Source organism: Mustela nigripes, chromosome 7 (genome assembly GCF_022355385.1).
Source record: "Mustela nigripes isolate SB6536 chromosome 7, MUSNIG.SB6536, whole genome shotgun sequence".
NCBI lineage: Eukaryota > Metazoa > Chordata > Mammalia > Carnivora > Mustelidae > Mustela > Mustela nigripes.
The window spans coordinates 59,431,849-59,453,730 of NC_081563.1; the positions used below are offsets into that span (position 1 = coordinate 59,431,849).

Here is a 21,882-nt window from a genome sequence, read left to right on the forward strand (position 1 = left end):
AAGCTTTTGATCTTGATGAAATCCCAATAGTTCATTTTTGCCCTTCCCTTGCTTTCCCTTGCCTTCCCTTGCCTTTGGCGATGTTCCTAGGAAGATGTTGCTGCGGCTGAGGTCAAAGAGGTTGCTGCCTCTGTTCTCCTCAAGGATTTTGATGGATTCCTTTCTCACATTGAGGTCCTTCATCCATTTTGAGTCTGTTTTCGTGTGTGGTGTAAGAAAATGGTCCAATTTCATTTTTCTGCATGTGGCTGTCCAATTCTCCCAACACCATTTATTGAAGAGGCTGTCTTTTTTCCATTGGACATTCTTTCCTGATTTGTCGAAGATTAGTTGACCATAGAGTTGAGGGTCTATTTCTGGGCTCTCTATTCTGTTCCATTGATCTATGTGTCTGTTTTTGTGCCAGTACCATGCTGTCTTGATGATGACAGCTTTGTAATAGAGCTTGAAGTCCGGAATTGTGATGCCACCAACTTTGGCTTTAAAAAGAAAAATATCTTAAAAATGAAATATTTTAAGGCACCCAAATGGGAATAAATTCAAATTAAAATTTAATAAAAGGCACTGAAAATGGCAGAAAACAAGACAATGAAAAGGAGATAAAGAAAAAAAGACAAGGGAGAAAGTAATGGAAAGAGAAATAAGGCGCAGAAGTAAGAGCATCTGTACGATTTGATTCACTGGAATCAGAATTAATATTTAAAACTATAATCCAGGGAAATGTTTCAGAAAGAAATATTTTTTAAAAGATTTGGTTTACATATCAAAAGATTAAACCAAGAGGTCCCTGGGTGATGGTTCAGTCGGTTAAGCATCTGCCTTCAGCTCAGGTCATGAACCAGGGTCCTCGGATGGAGCCCCACATCAGGCTCAGCGGGGAGTCTGGTTCTCCCTCTCCCTCTGCCCTCCCTCCCACTCATGCTCTCTCTCTCTCAAATAAATAAAATCTTAAAAACAAAAATTATACCAAATGCCTGAGAAAAACTGTTATAAAAATCAGTTTGAAGACATATATTAACAAAATTCTTAGATTTCAATTATTAGTTTTAAAAATCTGCAAGGCCTCCTTGTAGAAAGATCAAATGTTGAAGAATTAAGTAAGCATCACACTTTTCAAAAATAAAATACAAGGTAAGGCAAAAGTAGAGCAACAGTTTTTTAAAATGCAATGAAAAGAATTGTAAACCAATGATTTCATATCTATCCAGGCTCTCCTTCAAGTATCAAGGCTAAAGAAAAATAATTTCCATGAACCCTTCTTGAGAACATACTATAGGAAAAGCTTCATCCAACCATGAGATAACTGGAAGAACTTCAGCAAAAGAACTAATTCTGAACATTTTAATACATTTAAGTGTAGACAAAAGACCAGAATGAGGGGCACCTAGGTGGCTCATTCTGTTGAGCAACAGACTCTTGGTTTTTGCTCAGGTCAGAAGCTCAGGGTCCTGGGATCCAGCCCCACAATGGGTTCCACAGTGGGTACGGAGTCTGCTTGAGGATTTTTTCTCTCCCTTTCTCCTCCCCCTACTCACACACACATTTGTGCATGCACTCAAATAAAAAAATAAATCTTTAAAAAAAACGGGAAGTAGAAAGGTAAATGTGGAAGACATGTGCAGGTATTAAATAGAAATGATACAACTAAAAAAATGGGAGGGGAACAAAGTGAAAGAGAAAAGTAGACTAAGCTGTGATTGTTGTAGAGACATAGGTGGAAGTTAAAAGACAACAATAAACACTGATACATCAGATAATTAAAGGTTAACTAAGAAGAGGCTAAGGGCATTAGAAAAGATATCAGTACAAAGATAACCACTAAAACTAAAATACAAACCTTCCCAAGAAATACACCCACTTAAGAAGTATAAGCAAATATTATAAAATTCATATAATTATAAAATATTCATAGAGATATCAAGAACATCAGTCATATCAATATCAATTAATATAAATAGATTTACCTCATCTATTAATAGAAAAAGATTTTTCGTATGCCCACAAACCAAGATCCAGGTATATTCTGTATACAAGAGAGACATCTAGGAGGCACCTGGGTGGGTCAGTCGGTTGAGCTTCTGACTATTGTTTTTGGTTCAGGTCATGATATCATGGGTCCTGGGACTGAGCCCAGCTTCAGGTTCCATGCTCCGCAGGGAGTCTGCTTGAAGATTCTCTCCCTCTGCTCCTCCCCCAATTTGTGCTAAAATAAATAAATCTTTAAAGAGATATATCTAAAATAAATTGATCTAGAAAAGCTAAAAATAAAGAGATGAGAAAAGATAGCCTTGGCAAATGAAATTAAGAAACCAACAGAAACCCTGGTTATAGAATGAACAGAATTCAAGCCCCCAAGTATTAAATATTAACAAAGACATACTGACCTCCAGGGGTGCCTAGGTGGCTCAGGTCATGATCTCAGGGTTCTGGGATTGAGCCCCCGCATCAGGTTCTCTGCTCAGCAGGGAGCCTACTTACCCCTCTCTCTCTGCTTGCCTCTCTGCCTACTTGTGATTTCTCTCTCTCTCTGTCAAATAAATAAATAAATAAACAAAAATTATTTAATTAAAACAAAATGAAATATTGATGTCCAAATTTTGCAACAAAGATAAAACCAATATGTAAGCACCAGTTAACACAGAAACCACCTCTATGAAGTTACAACTATAGAAATGCAAGGAAACATAGATACTAATAACAGGAGACTTTAACTCATTATTCTTATTATAAAATAGATTAAGTAGGCAAAAAATAAGGAGAAAGAACACCTAAACAATATGACTAATGTAGATATTATGGATATTTATCAAATTCTACACTCTGATAATGGAAAATAGATTTTTTCCCCAAATATTCGTCAAAAAAATAAATGATCTTATATTAGGTTCCAAAAGGATATCACTAAGTTCTATAAGAAAGAACTATTAGAAATACTCTGTGATCACAATGCAATACAACTAGAAATGTTTAACAAGAAACAAAATGACCATCCTCCTAGAAATTTTAAAGCCTTCTATTAAACAACTCTTGCATGAAAGAAGAAAACACAATGTGAATTTTTTAAAAAAATAATTATAATGAAACTGCATATCACAATCTATGGGATGTATTGAAAGTAATGATTAGAAGAAAAGTACTATCACTAAACACTTTATTCAGAGAAAATGAAAAAACAAAATAAACTAATTCCAGTGTAAAAATCTGAAAAATAACAAGAAACTAAAGCAAAATAAGTAAAAGGAAAGGAAATAATAAAGATAAAAGCAAAAATTAACGAGGCAGAGTGGAGGTTAGGAAATTCTCCTAAATGTGTAGAGAGTAAATATTTTAGGCTTGTGGGGCCATATGTTCCTTCCTGCAATTACTCAACTCTTGTTCCAGCACAAAAGCAGCTGTTTGTAATACATGAAATGAATGAACATGGCTGTGATCCAGTAAAACTTTATTTATACAAAGAAGTGACTAGCTGACAGGCCACAGTTTACTGACCCCCTAAGGTAGAAGTTTAAAAACGAAAATAAAAATTATAGACCTGACTAAATCTAGATGTTTTTGAAAAAAAGAAAATAGACTTGATCAAACTGACTTGCTCAAGATAAAAAGAGAGAAAGCATAAATATACAAAATAAGAAGTGGCACACAGAGGAAGGAATTAACCATTGTAACAGATTTTTTTTTTTAATCATAAGAGAACACTTTCTAGATTTCCATGCAAATACATTTAAAAGCAGAAGAAAATTTCCTAGGTAATTACAAATCGCCAAACATAACCACCATTAGATTTAGAAATCTGAAGCAGACCAATTTCCATGAAAGAAACAGACAAAATTCTTAAGTACCATATGAAAAAGGTCCAGATGTTTTGATTGGCGAATTCTACCTCCAAGCCTTGTTCAAAGGACAGATATTTTAATTTGCTGTATGAACTGTTCCAATACATTAAAATTAAAGAAAAACTTTCTACAGTACAAAAAAATGATGACTACAAGTGAATAGTACCCATAAATACCAATGTAAAAATAATAAGGATTACCAAGTAAAATTCAACCCCTAGATCTATCTGACATTACAAGGTTGGTTCAATGTTACCAAATCCATTGAGATCATACTGCATACTAATAGATCTATGGTTAATAAAAATCACATGATTATTTCTATAGATGCTGAAAATGCCTTTGACAAAATACAACCATCTTCCTGATAAAAAAAAAAACACTAAAGAAAATAGGAATTGAGGATATAGTCTCACATAAGTATATATACGTACATGCGTATATAGTTTTATATATACATATATAACTTAGTCCTAATGCTAGTATCTTTTGAAAAAATTATTTATTTTTTCAACATAGCACGTACCCTCCCCAATGTCCATTACCCAGGCACTCCAGCTAGTATCTTATTTAATGGGGAATCACTAAGAGCATTTCTGCCAAGATCAGAAACAACACAAGAATACCCACTATCTCTGCTACTACTTAGCACTGTTCTAGAGTTATTAGCCATTACAATTAGATAAATCAACTAGATCAAAGGGCAAACCATGGCCCACTGGCCAAGTCCAAACCTGCTGACTCTTCTTATAAATAAAGTTTTATTAGTACATCCATACCCCTTCATTTATTTATCATCTATAGTAACTGGGACCTGTGGTCCTCAAAGCTTAAAAATTTACTATCTGGTACTTTGCAGAAAAAGTTTGCCAATCCTTGAACTAGAGAATAAAAATTGGTAAGGAAATAAAACTATCTTCATTTGCAATGATAGGACAATATAACAGAAGAGCCCGAAGAAATCAATGATAAAACATAATCAAATATTTTAAAAATATAGTAAGGTAGAAAAATGTAAAATTAATGTATAAGAACAACAGTCTTCATATACACAAACAAGTTAGAGGATATAGTGATAGAGGAAATCTCCATTTATGTTATCAACAAAGATTAAATATTGAGGAATAAACCAAACACCAAATATGCAAAATTCACATGTTGGAAATTTTAAAAACTGTGACATACATAAAAATGGGCTTGAGAAAATGGGAATATATCCCCTCTTCTCGAATAGGATGACTCAATATCATAAAGATGTCAGCTCTCTCTAAATTAATGTATTGTACTAAATTATTAAATTAACTAAATTTAATGTAATCCCAATAAAAAGACCAGCATATTTTTTTATTTAGTCAGACACGGTGTTATTAAGGCTAACATAGAAAAACAAAAAAAAGAAGACAGTATGAGAGGGGAGCTAGTCCTACCAGATACTAAAACATCCTAACTATAAAGCTTTATCACACTGTCACACTTATAATTTTATTCTTATGTGATTATTAGATTAATAACTGCTTCCTCATTAACCTATAAACTCTATGAAGGCAAAAACCATCCTGATTCTTAGATACTATCATTTCTTTAAGCCTTAGCACAATGCCTGATGCACAGTTGGAACACTGCACTCTGAGTTCTCAAGTGATGGGGGAGGAATATTATCTTATATACAGATATAAGGAATATTATATACAGATAAGAAACAAGCAAAATATGTAACTAAAGGTCATTCAGTTAATGGTAAGTACTAGGAAAAAATACAAAAAACGTTGGTGATTAGAGAAGGCACTATTTGAGTTAAGGGCTGAGTAACAAGGAGTCATCTATGTGAAGATGTGGTATATTGCCAGTGGATTCCAGGGAGAGGTAACTGCACATGCAAAGGCCCTATGACAGAAATAAGTTTGCGAGGTTTGAGTAAAAGAGAGCCAATACAGCTAAACTATAAAGGGGAATGGAAAATGATAAATTAATAGGGCCTGTAGGCCATGTCAGTGTGTATGATCTTTGTTTTAATTGCAGTGAGAAGACAATATAGGATATTAGTGTGTGTAGTGTGCAGAATAATGGCCTCCCAAAGATGTCCACATCCTAATCCCAAGAATGTGTAAATATGTTATTATTAATTGGCAAAGGGGAATTAAGGTAACAGGTAGAAGTAGGCTGCTAATCATCTGGCTCTAAAATAGGGAGTTCATGCCAGATTATCTAGATGGGCCTAATGTAATCCTTAAATGTGAAAGAGGGTCCTTAAGTGTGCTGGAGGAAGGCAGAAGAAACAGTGTCCAGTAACTCACGGTGAGATAGGCTTAACCTACCACTGACTGCTAGCTCTGAAAATGGAGGAAAGGAGCCATGAGCCAAGGAATGCAGAGTGGCCTCTAGAAGCTCAAAAAGGCAAGAAAGTAGATTATTCTCTAGAAATTCCAGAAAAGAATGCACCCTGTTTAAGTCACTAAATTTGTGGCTATTTGTTATGGCAGCAAGGAGGAATTAATACAAAGTGTTAGGATGTGTTCTGTATTTTTAATAGATCGTTTTAAATGACTCGGCTGACCTGATAGGGAAAGCTGCCTTGACATCAGTGGAAATTTGACATGAGGCCTGTTTTCACACTTCACCACCTGAATGCTAGGGCTCAGGGCTAAATTTGAATACCAGAACTGCAATGGGGAAGTTTAGCTAAAAGTTTTGTCTAGAGGAGTTCAGTAATGTCTCAGGCTCTAAAAGAGATAGAAGCAGAGAAGAGAGAATGGCAGCATGGCCCACAGCATGGGCCCATTCACCAGGGATTAAGGGTATATCTACTTTGGCTCACTGTTGTACTCACAACATCCAACCCGGCACCAGCCACAGAGTGAACATTCAACAAATATCTCATCCATGAATGAATGAATGAATGAACCATAAAATATCAGCCTACTTTATAAAATGTCCTCTTAATTTTAAATCCTTCCTATCCATTATTAATATTCTTCATATGCTTATATGACTGAATAAAATTTTAATTTCTGGGTAGCCTATGGCAAAATAAACTGAATTAACTTGAACAAAATATGCTGCAGAAGCCAAGTGAAAACTGATTTTGAATAGACTGTACTATGCTTGAGTTTATGAACAAAGTTACTTGAATGTAAACTGTATGAGGACAGAATTTTGTTTTGTTTTGTTTTCCTCTCACTGATGGATCCTCCAGGACATAGAAAAATGCCTGGGATGTAACAGATGCTAAATAAATATTTACTGAATAAACAAAAGAATTATTATTATTATACAAGAATATATAGAATATAAGAATATATAGCTGGTAATAAGTGTGTTAAGTTTACCCCAAAATAATCAAGCATTTGCATACTAATAGCAGTTACAACATCTAGGGTATAAGTGAGTGCTTTTTATGTGAACTGACTGAGATTTTATACTTTGTATGTCACTACCACTATTATTCAAATAGTTGGTTTTCATATTTTTTATGTGGCTAGGATAAACATTATTCAAATGGTTAGTTTTTCATATTTGTGACATCACAATTAAAAAAAGTTAAGCAACTCAAAGAAAAGGCAGTTTAGAAAGAAAAAGGGCAGAGTGAGAGGGGCAATGATAAATAAATTAAGTGATCCTAGGACTAAATATTTAACTTTAGATTTGATACTGTTCTAAACTATTTATTATATTTAAAATAACTCCGTTTCTCTCTCCATTTCTTCAATTTTCCCATTTGTATTAGCTTATCCTCTTCAAAGGCTAAGATTCTTTACTGTAGAGCAATCAAATCTTATATTTGTAACATACATATCTACCTTTATATTAACTGTCATACATTAATTGTAATACTGGTTTCCTGCTATTGCTATCTGAATTCATGCCTAAGAAACTCCAAATGAAATACTGTCCTGTTAAAAGTTACTACATTTTGGCTTGGTTTTATTTGATTTGTATCTAAGCAAATTTCTCTTAAGTTAAAACAAACAAACAAACAAAAAACCCCTATCTATCCATAATCCTTATGTGTTCCTATAAACAATATACTTGATGAAAATTTTCAGTGTTTACAAAACAAAGAAAATTGTCAACAGAATGCTTGGCGGTAGACTTCCCAGAAAAAAAATTTACAGCCTATAATTCATGGAGATTGGCTCAAAACAAACTGTCCCTGCCAACAGAAAATCTGACAATTATTCTGTTGTCTAATTTGGCTCAGCTTAAGTTGACCTTGTTTATTCATCTCAGTCTTTTAGTTCTTGTTAACTTGGCATAAGAAGAGAACATATGGCATATGTCTAGGAAGTCCATTTCTGCATCTTAAACTGAAATAAATGTAGACTATGCTGAGCATTTCCAATGTGTGGCTATTAAGGTAACTTAATAGGTATATTACACAGGACTGATTAAGTTCAAATTATCCCCAAGACAGTTTTCGGTTTTATGGGCAGCAAACATAACACAAGTAAAGACACCTTTTTCTAAGCCTCAGTATATGACTAAAACTGAACAATTTTAAACATCTTTCCAAAGAAGACCATCAGTCTTAAGCTCTTTGAAAACATAAAAATTAAAGGGTATTGGCATTTTGACAACTGAAAGATATTTATAGGTTTTCACTGGATCTCTATGTTTAAGAAAGCTTATCAAGGCAATGTGGGGAAGATATATAATGACAGCTGGAGAACAAAAAAGAATATTTCTATTTTCTCTTCAGCCTAATCTGGTCTCCAATGGATTTTCTTATTTTCATCTTCTGACTCACTAAAATTGACTGTAAAAGAGGAGTTTCATTCTGTTGTGGCTTTGATGTGTCTCAAGAAAAGCTATGAAGAAAGGAGGTTCTTTACAGATTGATTCATGGTTCTATTATAGAATCGTAGTTCTCCAATACTAGAACTAGAAAAGCAAATACCTTGAAAATCCAAAGCTCCAAAATTTATGTATCTTAAGGGTTAGGGTTTGGGTTTGGCATGTGTTCTTTTATTTAACTAAGTGAAATGAAAAACACAGGAGTATAATTTCATGTACAAAGCCTTACTAGTGTTATACATCTTGAAACCCTTTTCCTTTATTAGTGGACTTCACCATACTTCTTACATAGTACTTTTCTTCCACAAAGCTCAGAAAACTCAAACTTCATAACTTGGCATTTAAAATATAACATTTCAGCTATGGGGGGGAGGTCCTTACTACCTATATATTCATCTTCTGAAACTCTACAGTTATATGAGTTTACATAGAGCAACAACAGTCTTTATAATGTGAAATATTTAAGAATGAGCTAACTATTTATAACCTCAGTCCCCACTCAAATATCCTTCCACAGTGAATACAAGCATTTAATTCCACCTATTAAGTGCTAGGTCATCAGTGCTTTCAGAGACTGTCAGCTATGCAAACACCTAACATAATAATACAGAGACATTTCTAAACAACTAAAAATCCTGCACAAAAGAATATTTCATGAGCTCAGTGAAAGGGATGGTGGAGAACTCTCATGCAAAAACCACTGATAAATGAGGAAATGGCACTTAGACCATTAAGTGAAAAAAAAATTCCATAAGGATAATGAAATTAAAAGAATTGCAAAAGAAAATGAGTTTATTATCAAAGTATTAACAGAAGCCACAGAAAGATAAAGTCCTTAAGTATTTCTTGAAAAAGTGGCCCTCTTTAAGATGATGTGTGTTATAAACATCAGATGTGAAGTTAAAGATGCTATACAATGCTTCTAGAGAATCTAGTCAGAAAAATGAGAACTACTCCCCTCCCACCCAAATGAATGATTTATTCTTTGTTCATTCTAATAATTTGTGCAGAGTTGAAATTATAATCTACTTTTTATTAATATACGCTTATCTATATGTTTTTACCTTTTATTTTTAGTTAATTGCATTGTTTTTAGTTAATTATATTGTATTAATTATATTGTTACTATTACAGTGACCTTCTTTTAACTTTTTTCATTTAAAGATTTATTTATTTACTTGACAGAGACAGAGACAGAGCATGGCAGGGAGGGGGGAGAAGAAGAGGGAGAGGGGAAGCAGATTCCCCACTGAGTGCAGTGCCCCGTCTTAGGGCTTGATCTCACAACCCTGAGATCATGACTGGAGTCAAAACCAACAGTCCCATGCTCAACCTGTTCAACTGACTGTGCACCCCAGCTGCCCCTATGGTGATTTTTCAGTCCCAGTTTAAAGGGACTCACTTTGGGGTGCCTCGGTGGCTCAGTCACTTAAATGTGTCTGTTCTTGGTTTTGGCTCAGGTAATCGTCTTGGGATCCTGGGATGGAGCCCAAGTCCCACTCAGTGGGGAGTCTGCTGGTTTTTCTCTCTGTCCACACCTTCCCTAACTCATGCGCTTTCTCTCCTAAAGAAATAAATCATAAAGAAAGAAGGAAGGAAGGAAGGAAAAAAGGGAGGGACTCATTTAAGGAGTCTTTATTTCTATATTTCTTTTTTCCTTGAAAGCAGTTATTCTTGGATATGGACCTCATGCAGCTATGTTAAAATATTTATTTATGTTAAAATATTTAAATGTATGGTTTCCAAAAAAATAATGAAATGTATACCATTGAGGACAAAGCAGAAATGTCCAGGTGCGTTTAACTATTCTTCACTATTTCTTTGGGTCCATTTTTTATCTCTTTACCGTATTTGTTGAATCTAGGTTTACATACCTTCCTCTGTCAACAAAGAGAAATGAAAAATGAAGCTTTCAAGGAGAGAATTACAAAAGCAGAAAATAACCTAAGAAAGATGATGGCATTTATATACATAGAAAAAAATATAACAAAAGATGCTTTGGTTTTGCTATTTTATGTACACCTGAAAACAGGTTGGACAAGGGTCCTGAACTGAATTCTGAATATAAGGCAGATCTCCACAAAAAATCCTCTAAATGAGGCCTGAAATACCCTAACACCACCATGTAATAACTTTTCCTTATAAACTAAGCTATTTGTCTATTACCTACAATTCGAGATACACCAAGCTTTGCATATCCCTTCCCAGAGACAAATTGCATGTCTGGAAGATGGGAGAAGAATATATATATCAGGGGCGCCTGGGTAGCTCAGTGGGTTAGGCTGCTGCCTTTGGCTCAGGTCATGATCTTAGGGTCCTGGGATCGAGTCCCGCATCGGGCTCTCTGCTCAGCAGGGAGCCTGCTTCCTCCTCTCTCTCTCTGCCTGCCTTTCTGCCTATTTGTGATCTCTGTCAAATAAATACATAAAATCTTTAAAAAAAAAAAAGAATATATATAATCATCTGTAAATTCTCCCTATATTTACAAATTATAATTATTTTGCTTTTCTTAAGTATGTTCCTATAAACAAATTTAGGGAAATTGTTATTTGTGTCCCAAGTCACAAAAAATAACAAAGGATACTGTGCTCTTTATTACATCACAACTTGAAGTATACAAGGTCTTTTAATGATGCTAAAATTAATCCCTGGAATTTTCCATTACCAATGGTCCCTGACTTAGATTGGCTTTTTACTTCATGATGGTGCACAAGTGATACACATTCAGTAGAAACCATACTTCAAATACTGAGTTTTGATCTTTTCCTGGGCTAGCACAATGTGGTACAGTACCCCCCTTGTGATGCTGGGTGGTGGCAGCCAACCACAGTGCCCAATCTGCTACATGATTAGGAGGGTAATCAACTGACACACTTAACTTCTGTACCCATACAGCCATTCTGTTTTTCACTTTCAGTACAGTATTCAATAAATTACATGAGATATTCAACACTATTAGAAAATAGCTTTTTGTTAGATCATTTGACCTAATTATAGGCTAGTGGAAGGGTTCAGAATATATTTAATGTATTTAAATATATTTAAGGTAGGTAAGCTATGATGTTTGGTAGGTTAGGGTATAAAATGCATCACTGACTTTGAGTAGTTGAAACTTACAATGGGTTTACCAGGATGTAACCCCATCAAAAGTCGAGGAAAATCTGTATAAAGTTCCCCATCAACATTTTGTCTAGTGCTTTGGAATTCACCAATGAGAGCTCCCGAGATTATTATTTAATTAGGGGTAGCAAACTTCTAATTCTGTCATTTATAAGCTAGAATTCTTTTATACAGGGGGAAAAAGGTTCCTTACCAGTTATTTGATTACCCTAAAAGGCAAAGTAAATGCTTGATTAGTTCCCTAAATTTATCAGTTTCCAGAGCCCTAAATTAAGCTATTAACCTGCAGTGGTGACCACAATTTTGAGGTGGAGGGGTAGGGAATAGTCAAATGCATTTTTAAATGGTGTTTAATGGGTTTCAGTCATCAGAAATAACAGAATAAAACTAATGAATCCCTGAAATAGTAATGAGGAAAATTTTATTGTGCACACACCAAAAAGAAAGTTTCAAACCAGAGGTACTCAAACCAAAACATGGAATGAGACTCAGGCTTGTTTTTTTATAGAGCAGCTTATATAGTGAGAGAGCAGTGATTGTTTATTCTTCACAGTGACTGGTTATAATATTAAAATTTTCTTAAATGATAGGGAATTGGTGAGTGGTTGCCTTATAAAAACTATAAAACAATTCAAGTTTTACTTATGATTTCCACAGGCATAAGCAAGAAATGACCTAGATTAAGTTAGTCCTGCCAAATAAGCTAAATTAAGCTTTGTTTGTATAATGAAACTGGTTTTGTGTGTTGAGGGAATTTTCAAGGCTGATCTCCATTTGTTTTTGCTTTTTTAAAGATTTATTTATTTTTGAGAGAGAAAGAGCACTTTAAGGGGGAGAGGTACTAATGGGGCAGAGGAAGAGGCAGAGGCAGAGGGAGAGGAAGAGAAACAGACTCCCTGCTGAGCTCAGAGCCCAACTTGGGGCTTGATCTCATGACCTTAGATCATGACCTGAGCCAAAATCACTTAATTTCAGACACTTAACTGAATGAGCCTCTCAGGTATCCCTCGATTTGTTTTTATTTTAACATGGTCAATATGCTTTTTGATGGTCAAGTCTTATAAATCCAAGTAAGTTTTTCAGAAAGTAATTTTGGCAGTTGTATCAAAAAGAGTTTAAGTATCATGACTTAAAATTTCACTTTTGTAATATATACATATATACATAGAAATGTCCATCACATTGTTATCATAAAACTGAATAATTTAAATGTATATTTGGGAAATTGAGTAAATTAAAGTATATCCAAATATTAGAATACTATGTAAGCCATTAAAAATCAGGATTATCAGATTCTGGTTCCAGATGGAACAAGCACACTATTTATCCCTTTCTCTCCTACTGAATGCAGCTAAAATCCTACAAAGAATGTACAGAGTAACTATTTGAAGACTCTGGCAAGTAAATAGTGACAGACAGAGTAAGGAAGAAGACCAGAATCTGAAGTACCTCACTCTATGGTAAATTTACCAGTATTTTTTCCTTTATTTTGCCACAACTTGGGCCTGGAGACAGTTCCAGCCAAGGTGTGTGGCAGCATGAGGTGACTGAAGCCACTGCTTACTCGACTAGAAGGTACCAAAGGAGATTACAGATAGGAAGGACCTCAAGAAAATGACCCCATTAAATTATTTATAAACTCCACAGTTTCATACCCCAATCCCATGTATTATGGATCTAACCTTAACCAGCATATAAAAGACTTTGAGATCAAACTAACATATAAAGCATCACCCAAGTTACAGATTGACAAGTGGATGATGCACATTTGCAGATATAAACAGTATTGCAAAGACTTTGAAAAATGAGCTGACATTGGAACCACAGCTCACAGAGATGCACTGGAACTTGAAGCCTAAACCTAAAAAGATCAGTTGGCTGCTAGAGCAAAATTACCAACATTAATCATGGGATTTCAACAAGGAAGTCATACAGTGTTTAAAATGTCCAGGACCCAAAATTACTACAGGAAAAACTCCACTCACATGGAAAAAAATAGTCAAAAGACAACAACACTGAGATGACAGATGATGGAATTATCTGACAAAACTTTAAGCAGCTTTACAGAAATTCTCTAACAATCACAAAAACTGTTGAAACAAATGAAAAATAGGAAGTCTCAAAAAGAAACAGAAAACAGGAAAAAAAAACAAATAATGAACTCAAAAACCAAAATTTTTTAAAGCTCACTGATGGCTTAAATAGCAGAAATGAGATGAAAAAGGAAAGAGTCAGTGAACTGGAAGACAAATAAATAGAACAATGAACAACAAAGAGAAAAAATATATACTGGAAATAAAGAGAGAGACAATGTCAAAGTCTAATATTCGTAACATCAGAGTCTAGAAAGAAAAGAAAAAGTGTGCCATGCTGAAAAAAATAGACAAAGAATGGCTAAAAACTTCTCAAATATGTTGAAGAATAATTGAGAGAACATCTTCCCAACAGACCAGCTCTAAAAGAATTATTAAAAGAAGTTCTTCAGACAGAGGGAAATAATACCAGAAGAAAATACTAAAAAAGTCCAAATATCCCAAAAGAAAAAGAGGAAACAAACAAACAAACACAAAACTGTGGAAGAAAATATGAGAAAGATAGATTTAACTCAAAACATTAAATAAAATCTTAACATAGAGATTAACCAAAAGACCTTGTTGAAATAAGTCAATCAGAGAAAAATGATTATCATATGATCTCTCTGATATGAGGAATTTGAGAGACAGGGTGGGGGTCACGGGGGGGCAGGGAGGGAAAAAAATGAAACAAGATGGGACCAGGAAGGGAGTCAAACCATAAGAGATTCTTAATCTCAGGAAACAAACTGAGAGTTGCTGGGATTTGGGGTGGGTTGGGGGGGATAGGGTGGCTGGGTTATGGACTTTGGGGAGGGTATGTGCTATGGTGAGTGCTGTGAATTGTGTAAGATTGATGATTCATAGACCTGTATCCCTGAAGCAAATAATACATTATATGTTAATTTTTTTCTTAAAAGACCTCATTAGAGTACATTTTTTAAAAATCTCAATCCAATCAAAAGAGAATGGTTTGGGCATAAAAAGACACACAGAATGGGAAGAAATAGAAATCCCAGAAATAAACCCATATGCATGCAGTCAATTAATTTGTAACAAATGAGCCATGCATTTAATGGGGAAAGGACAGTCTCTTCAGTAAACGATTCTGGAAGAGCCAAACAGTCAAATGCAAAAGAATGAAACCAGTCCACCATCTTACATCACTTCCAAAAATAAACCTGAAATAGATTAAAGACTTAACTGTAAGACCTGAAACCATAAAACAGTTAAAGAAAACAGGCAGTAAGCTTCTTGACACTGATCTTGGCAATGATTTTTTCGATCTGATACCAAAAGCAAAGGCAACAAAAACAAAAATAAACAAGTGGGACAACAACAAACTAAAAAGCTTCTTCAAAGCAAAAGGAAACCATCAGCAAAATGAAAAGGCAACCCACTGAATGGGAGAAAATACTTGTAAATCATATATCTGATAAGGGGTTAAAATCCAAAATATATAAAGAATTCATATAACTCAATATTTTAAAAAATATATGAAATATGGGCACAGAGTCTAAACATTTTTCCAATGACATACAGATGGCCAACAGGTCCATGAAAAGATGCTCAACAGCAAATGCTGTTGGTTATATGGTTTGGGCATAAAAAGACACACAGAATGGGAAGAAATAGAAATTTCCTGGATAGCAAATGAAAGTCAAAGCCACAATGAGATACCACCTTACACCTGTCAGAATGGCTAAAATTAAAAAACAAAACAAACAATAAAACAAACGAACAAACAAATAAGAAATAAGGGTTGGCAAAGATGTGGAGAAAAGGGAACCCTTGTACACTGCTGGTGAGAATGTAAACTGATGAAGACACTATGGAAAAGAATATGGAGGTTTCTTGAAAAATTAAAAAGAGAACTACTATATAACCTAGCAATTTCATTTCTGGGTATTTATTCAGAGAAAATGAAACCACTAACTTACTGGCCTTGTAAAAGGAGTTCAGAAGGTTTCATTCTTCTTCTGTTTTCTGGAATAATTTGAGGATAGGTACTAACTCTTCTTTAAATGTTTGGTAGAGGAGGGAGCTAAGAGAGAACCCTAGGTTTATCTTGTCCCTTGAACACAACTAAATAACTAACAAATCATTCTGAATGCCCAAGAAATCAACTTGAGTACTGACAGAAAAAACTGCATAACTAGGAGAAAAAAGGCCACATCAAGGAAGGTAGGAGGAACAGAGACATGGTTTGGGGGAGAAAAGGATCACAGTTGCTGCAGAAAGTGGGGAGACCTAATTGCAGAGAAGGGTGCAGGAGTAGCACATGGGAACGCACAAGAATAACACGTCCCAAAGCCATTGGCGGCAAGATGAGAGAGGCTGATTTTCCAGAGTTTTTTCCAACCAGTGGGGGTCAAAGATTGGAGTTTTAAAGGTTGGTAGGCTTGGCTGGGATATAGCCCTGCCCTACTCCTGGAGAGAAGTCAGGCAAGCAGCATCTGGGGCAGACGGGTGATGTGAGGGATACTTCCACCACACAGAGTAGAGATCATTTGCTTTTCTTGGAGCGCATCTGTGAAAGGTGGCATTCACAGAGATGACTCTCTGGGAAAGAAAGAGCTAGTAGGCACCATTTCCCTCCCCCACCCCTTTGTATAGCCTCAGAACCACGTGCCGAGTGTGGCTCACCATGAACTGGCTGCCGAATTAGCCTGCTTGCTCTAGGTCCCATGCCGTGTGCGCTGGCACCACTGCCCTTGTTGGTCAAACCTGCACCCCTCCTAATGCAGTGAGACCCTCCCCCCAGAAGACCAACACAAACCCCCACCACAGCACATCCCTAAAGTTTAGAGTTTTGTTTTTTTTTTTTAAAGATTTTATTTATTTATTTGACAGAGAGAAATCACAAGTAGATGGAGAGGCAGGCAGAGAGAGAGAGAGAGAAGCAGGCTCTCCGCTGAGCAGAGAGCCCGATGCGGGACTCGATCCCAGGACCCTGAGATCATGACCTGAGCCGAAGGCAGCGGCTTAACCCACTGAGCCACCCAGGCGCCCTAAAGTTTAGAGTTTTTAAAGTCACCAGGCTTGGCCGGGATAGAGCCCAACGTGCACCATGCTGTTTCTGCCAGGCAAACAACCTGGACACAGACAATGTGAAACAGTGATCTAAAAAATACCTGTGATGCACAGGGGAAGACTGTTTGCTCTTCTGAGAGTGATTCCCTGAGAGTAGCAAGCATGGAGACCTCTCTTCAGGGATAAAGGAGCTGGCTGACACCATTTCCCTCTCCCATCCCTCAGCATAAACCAGCTTCAGTAAATAGCAGAGTGCCGACACTGGCTACATAACCTCTTATACCAAGTACAGCCCTGCTGCTGTCAGCTGGTACTGCCCTTCAGAATATGTGTCTCAGTCCCAGTACAGTGGGCCCCTTTCCCTGATCAGCAGAAATTCCTGCACACACCAAGTCTCCTGACCAGAGTTCTCCAAGTCTTCAGTTCTAGTGAAAGTAGCATCAGGTCTCATTTAAGAAGCAGACAAGAACAAACCTGTTAAAACTGGCCACACTCTGGCCAAGGTCCAAATACTGTCCACTGAAGACAAGACTTGCAGATGATGGCCCTGAGGGATAGAGCAGCCAAAACTCAGTAGCAGAGAGCATACAGCACACACCAGAGATACTTCCTAAAGTACCAGGCCCCGCACAGTATATGACCTCTTCTTCATAAAACATTACCCTGAGGAGGAGGAAACATAACAGGCTTTTCTAACACAAAGAAGACAGAGACATACAGACAAACTGCCAAGATGGAGGAATTCATCCCAAATGAAACAAGAAGAGGTCACAGCCAGAGATCTAACTGAAAGAGACAAAAGTAATATGGCTGATGAAGAATTTAAAGCAACAATTACAAGGATACTCATTGAGCTAAAGAAAACTATGGAAGATGTCAGGGAGGCCCTTACCACAGAGATAAAAAAATTTTAAGAAATCAGAAGTGAAAAAAATAATAATAAAAATAAAAATAAAAAAGAAATAAATAAAAAGAAATCAGACGTGAAAACTGCAATAACTGAAATCTGAAACAGACTGGATATAATGAACACCAAGATGGAAGAAGCAGAGAAGCAAATAAGTGATACAGAAGAAAGAATAATGGAAAATGAGGAAATAGAAGAAAGCAGACAAAGAGTTATGGATCATGAGAATAGGCCTAGGGAATTCAATGACTCTATCAAACAAAATAGCAATGATATTAGGAGACCCAAAAGAAGAAGAGAGGGAAAAGGTAGCAGAAAATTTTTTTGAGGAAATAATAGCTTAACAGGCTCCCTAATCTGGGCAGGGAAACAGACATCCAAATCCAGGAAGCACAGAGATCTCCCATCAAAATCAACAGAAGCTAGGCCAACACCAAGAAATATTATAGTTAAATTTGAAACATATAGTGATAAAGAAAAACTCGTAAGAACACCAAGACAAAAGAAGTCCCTAACTTACAAGGGAAGATCCATGGGACTGGCTACAGATCCTTCCACAGAAACTTGGCAAGCTGAAACAGTAGCATGATATATTCAATGTGCTGAAAGGGAAAAACATGCAGTCAAGAATAATCTATCCAGGGGCGCCTGGGTGGCTCAGTGGGTTAAAGCCTCTGCTTTCAGTTCAGGTCATGATCCCAAGGTCCTGGGATCAAGCCCCACATCCGCATCCGGCTCTCTGCTCAGCAGGGAGCTTGCTTCCTCCCTCTCTCTCTGCCTGCCTCTCTGCCCGTCGTGTGATCTCTGTCTGTCAAATAAATAAATAAACATCTTTTTAAAAAAAAAAAAAATCTATCCAGCAGGGCTCTTATTCAGAATACAAGGAGAGATAAAGGGTTTCCCAGACAAATAAAAACTAAAGGAATTCATGACCACTAAACCAGCCCTGCAAGAAATATTAAAGGGGACCCTTTGACAGGAAAGAACAAAGCAACAAACCTAGAACAGAACAGAGAAAATCTGCAGAAACGCTAACAAAATTCTGGTCATGATCCCAGAGTTCTAAGAGGGGATCAAGCCCCATGTCAGGCTCTCTGCTCAGCAGGGAGCCTGCTTCTCTCTCTCTCTCCTTCTGCTTCCTCTCTTTCTGTCAAATATATAAAATCTTTTTTAAAAGGACTATTTGTTTATAAATAAATAAATAAAGTTTTAAAAAAGAAAAAGGACATGTAGATTAATGAAAAAGAATAGACAATCCTAAAATAAACCTATGTATATATGCCCCATCGATTTTTTACAAAAGCAATTCAATGGAGAGAGAGTACTCTTCAACAAATGGTGCTGGAACATCTGGACATCTTATGTGTAAAGGCAATGAGCCCCAAACTAAACCTCATACCTTATTCAAAAATTAACTCAAAATGTATCATACAACTTAATATATAATATAAAACTATAAAACTTTTAAAAGAGAGCATAGGAGTAAATCTTCATTACCTGGGATTAGTCTAAGAATTCTCAGCTCTGAAACTAAAAGCATAATCCAGAAGAAAAAAAAAATTGATAAGCTAGGCTTCATCAACTTTTGCTCTTTAAAAGATACAAAGAGCATAAGGAAGCCTGGGTGGCTCAGTCATTAGGTGGCTGCCTTTGGCTCAGGTCATGATCCCAGGGTCCTGGGATAGAGACCCACATTGTGCTCCCTGCTCAGGGGAAGGTCTACTTCTCCCTCTCCCACTCCCCCTGCTTGTGTTCCCTCTCTCACTATCAAATAAATAAATCTTTAAAAAAAGGGGGGGGGGGGGTACTCTTAAGAGCATGAAAAGACAAGCTACGTGCTGGAGAAAACATTTGCAAATCCCGTAACAGATGAAGGATTTAAACCCAGAATATATAAAGAACTCTAAAAATTCAAAATAAGAAAACATTACTAACAAGAAAACTCTTAATTAAAATGGGCAAAAGGTATGACTTGAATGATTTAATTAGGAGATACACAAATGACAAATAAGCCCATGAGAAAATATTCAATGTCATTAGCCATGAGGGAAATGCAAAGTTAAAAATTAAAACCATGATGAGCTACCTCTGCATACCTATTACAATATCTATAATAAAAAGGTATTTATAATACCAACCACTAGTTAGGGTGCACAGCAAATAGAGCTCTCATAACTTGCCGGTAAGAATACAAAATGGTATAGGCATCCTGGGAAAAAGTTCCCTATCTTCCTATAAAGGTAAACATAAGCTTACCATATGAGTCAGCAATCTTATTCTTGCATATTTACACTAGAGAAACACTTTTATCATAGTAAAACCTACACATGAATGTTTGGAGTCATTTTATTCATAATCACCAAAACCTGGGAAAACAAATATTCTTCAGAAGGCGATAAACAAACTGTTAGACCTATACAGTGAAATACTCCTCATCAATAAAAAGTGAACTGTTGAATATAACATCTTGGATGAATATACAGAACATCACACCGAGTGACAGAACCCAATCATAAGTTTTTACTTATGATTACAATTACATGACATTTTTGAAGTCAGAACTATAGTCATGAGGAGGAATTAGCAATTCCTAGGGGTTACCAATAGGAGAGAGACTGACTGTTGAGTATGAGGGAGATTTTTTATTTTGTTTTGTTTTGCATGCTGAGACTGTTCTGTATGCTACATACTGGTAGCAGTAGCAGAATTTTTTTTTTAAGATTTTATTTATTTATTTGTTTTAGAGGTGGGGGACAAAGGAAGAGAGGGAATCCTCAAGCAGACTCCCTGCTGAGCACACAGTGGGACAAGAGCTTAATCCCAGAACTCTGAGATCATGACCTGAGCTGAAATCAAGAAAAGGCTGCTTAACTGACTGAGCCACCCAGGCACCCAGCAGTAACATATATCCATACATCTGTTAAATTCATAGAATCTATATCTTTTTCTTTAAGAGTTTTATTTTTAAGTCATCTCTGTAGCCAAAGTGAGGCTCCAACTCACAACCCTGAAATTAAGAGTCTCATGCTCTTCAAAACTGAGCTAGCCAGATACCCTGAATCTACATCACTGAAAGTTCATTTTAAGGTATAATAATGTAAATAAAACATTTAACAAAAAATGTATGAAAACTATAAAAAACATAAGACAATATTTCTCAGCTTTGTTTTCGTTTTTGTTTTTTTAAAGATTTTATTTATTTATTTATTTATTTGACAGAGAGAGATCACAAGTAGGCAGAGGCGGGCAGAGAGAGAGAGGGAAGCAGGCTCCCTGCTGAGCAGAAAGCCCGATGCGGGGCTCGATCCCAGGACCCTGAGATCACGACCCGAGCCGTAGGCAGTGGCCTAACCCACTGAGCCACCCAGGTTCCCCTCTCAGCTTTGTTTTTAAAAATGTGTAATAGTTAGTACAGGAGCTAATTATCCAAATAAGAACTCTGGATATTTGGATTATGTTAATTTTTTTCCTGTGGTTTTTAAATTTTTCTATAATAATAGATTACTTTTAAAACTAGGAAAATAAAATTTATTTAATAGGAAATTTTTACTGTCCATTCTAATCTTTTAAACTCCAGCAGTTTAGAGTGTCACATTATGTTTCCATTACTTCTTTTGAAAATCATATATGTAAAACATTTAATTGTATCCTAAATTTGAATTTAATTGTTCATCAAAAATGTCCTATAAATTATTTAATGATGGGGAAAAACTGGAAATGATTTTCAGTATTTTTAATACTATGATATTTAAATGATTGTATTGCTTAAAGTTTCCAAGGAAATTTTTTACTGCATTTTTTAAAACTTCAGAAGTTTGAAAGTATTCATACTTTAAAGTCTATAACATATTAACCCTATAATTTTTTTTCATCCTTTTTGCAATTAAAAAACAACAGACAAGTACTTGACAGAAGAAATGAACTTGAAAAAGACACCTGTGCAGAATCTTTGAGGACTAAGACCTGTAATGAAGAAGGTAATGGTATCCAAATTACCCAAAGTACTTAAAGTGTAACAGAATAACAGTGTTATAACTGCCAAGAGCTTCCAGTAAATTAATAAAAATAAATCCCTGGGCATTGCTAGTTGGTGTGTTGTAAGACAGTTCTTGGATATTATAATGTA

The 21,882-nt window shown here is 35.8% G+C and overlaps 1 protein-coding gene across 4 annotated transcripts in view; it reads left to right on the forward strand.

Moving 5' to 3' along the window:
* The window catches only part of WDPCP (WD repeat containing planar cell polarity effector), a 487,280-nt gene that overhangs the window by 429,159 nt on the left and 36,239 nt on the right, over positions 1 to 21,882 (forward strand). For 3 of the 4 annotated variants that reach the window (XM_059405982.1, XM_059405981.1, XM_059405984.1), the window contains one exon: positions 21,654 to 21,733. The exons of the other annotated variant lie outside the window; for it this stretch is intronic. In XM_059405982.1, the coding sequence (XP_059261965.1) occupies positions 21,654 to 21,733 (80 nt within the window). The remainder of the gene's footprint in view (positions 1 to 21,653; positions 21,734 to 21,882) is intronic. 4 annotated transcript variants of the gene reach the window in all.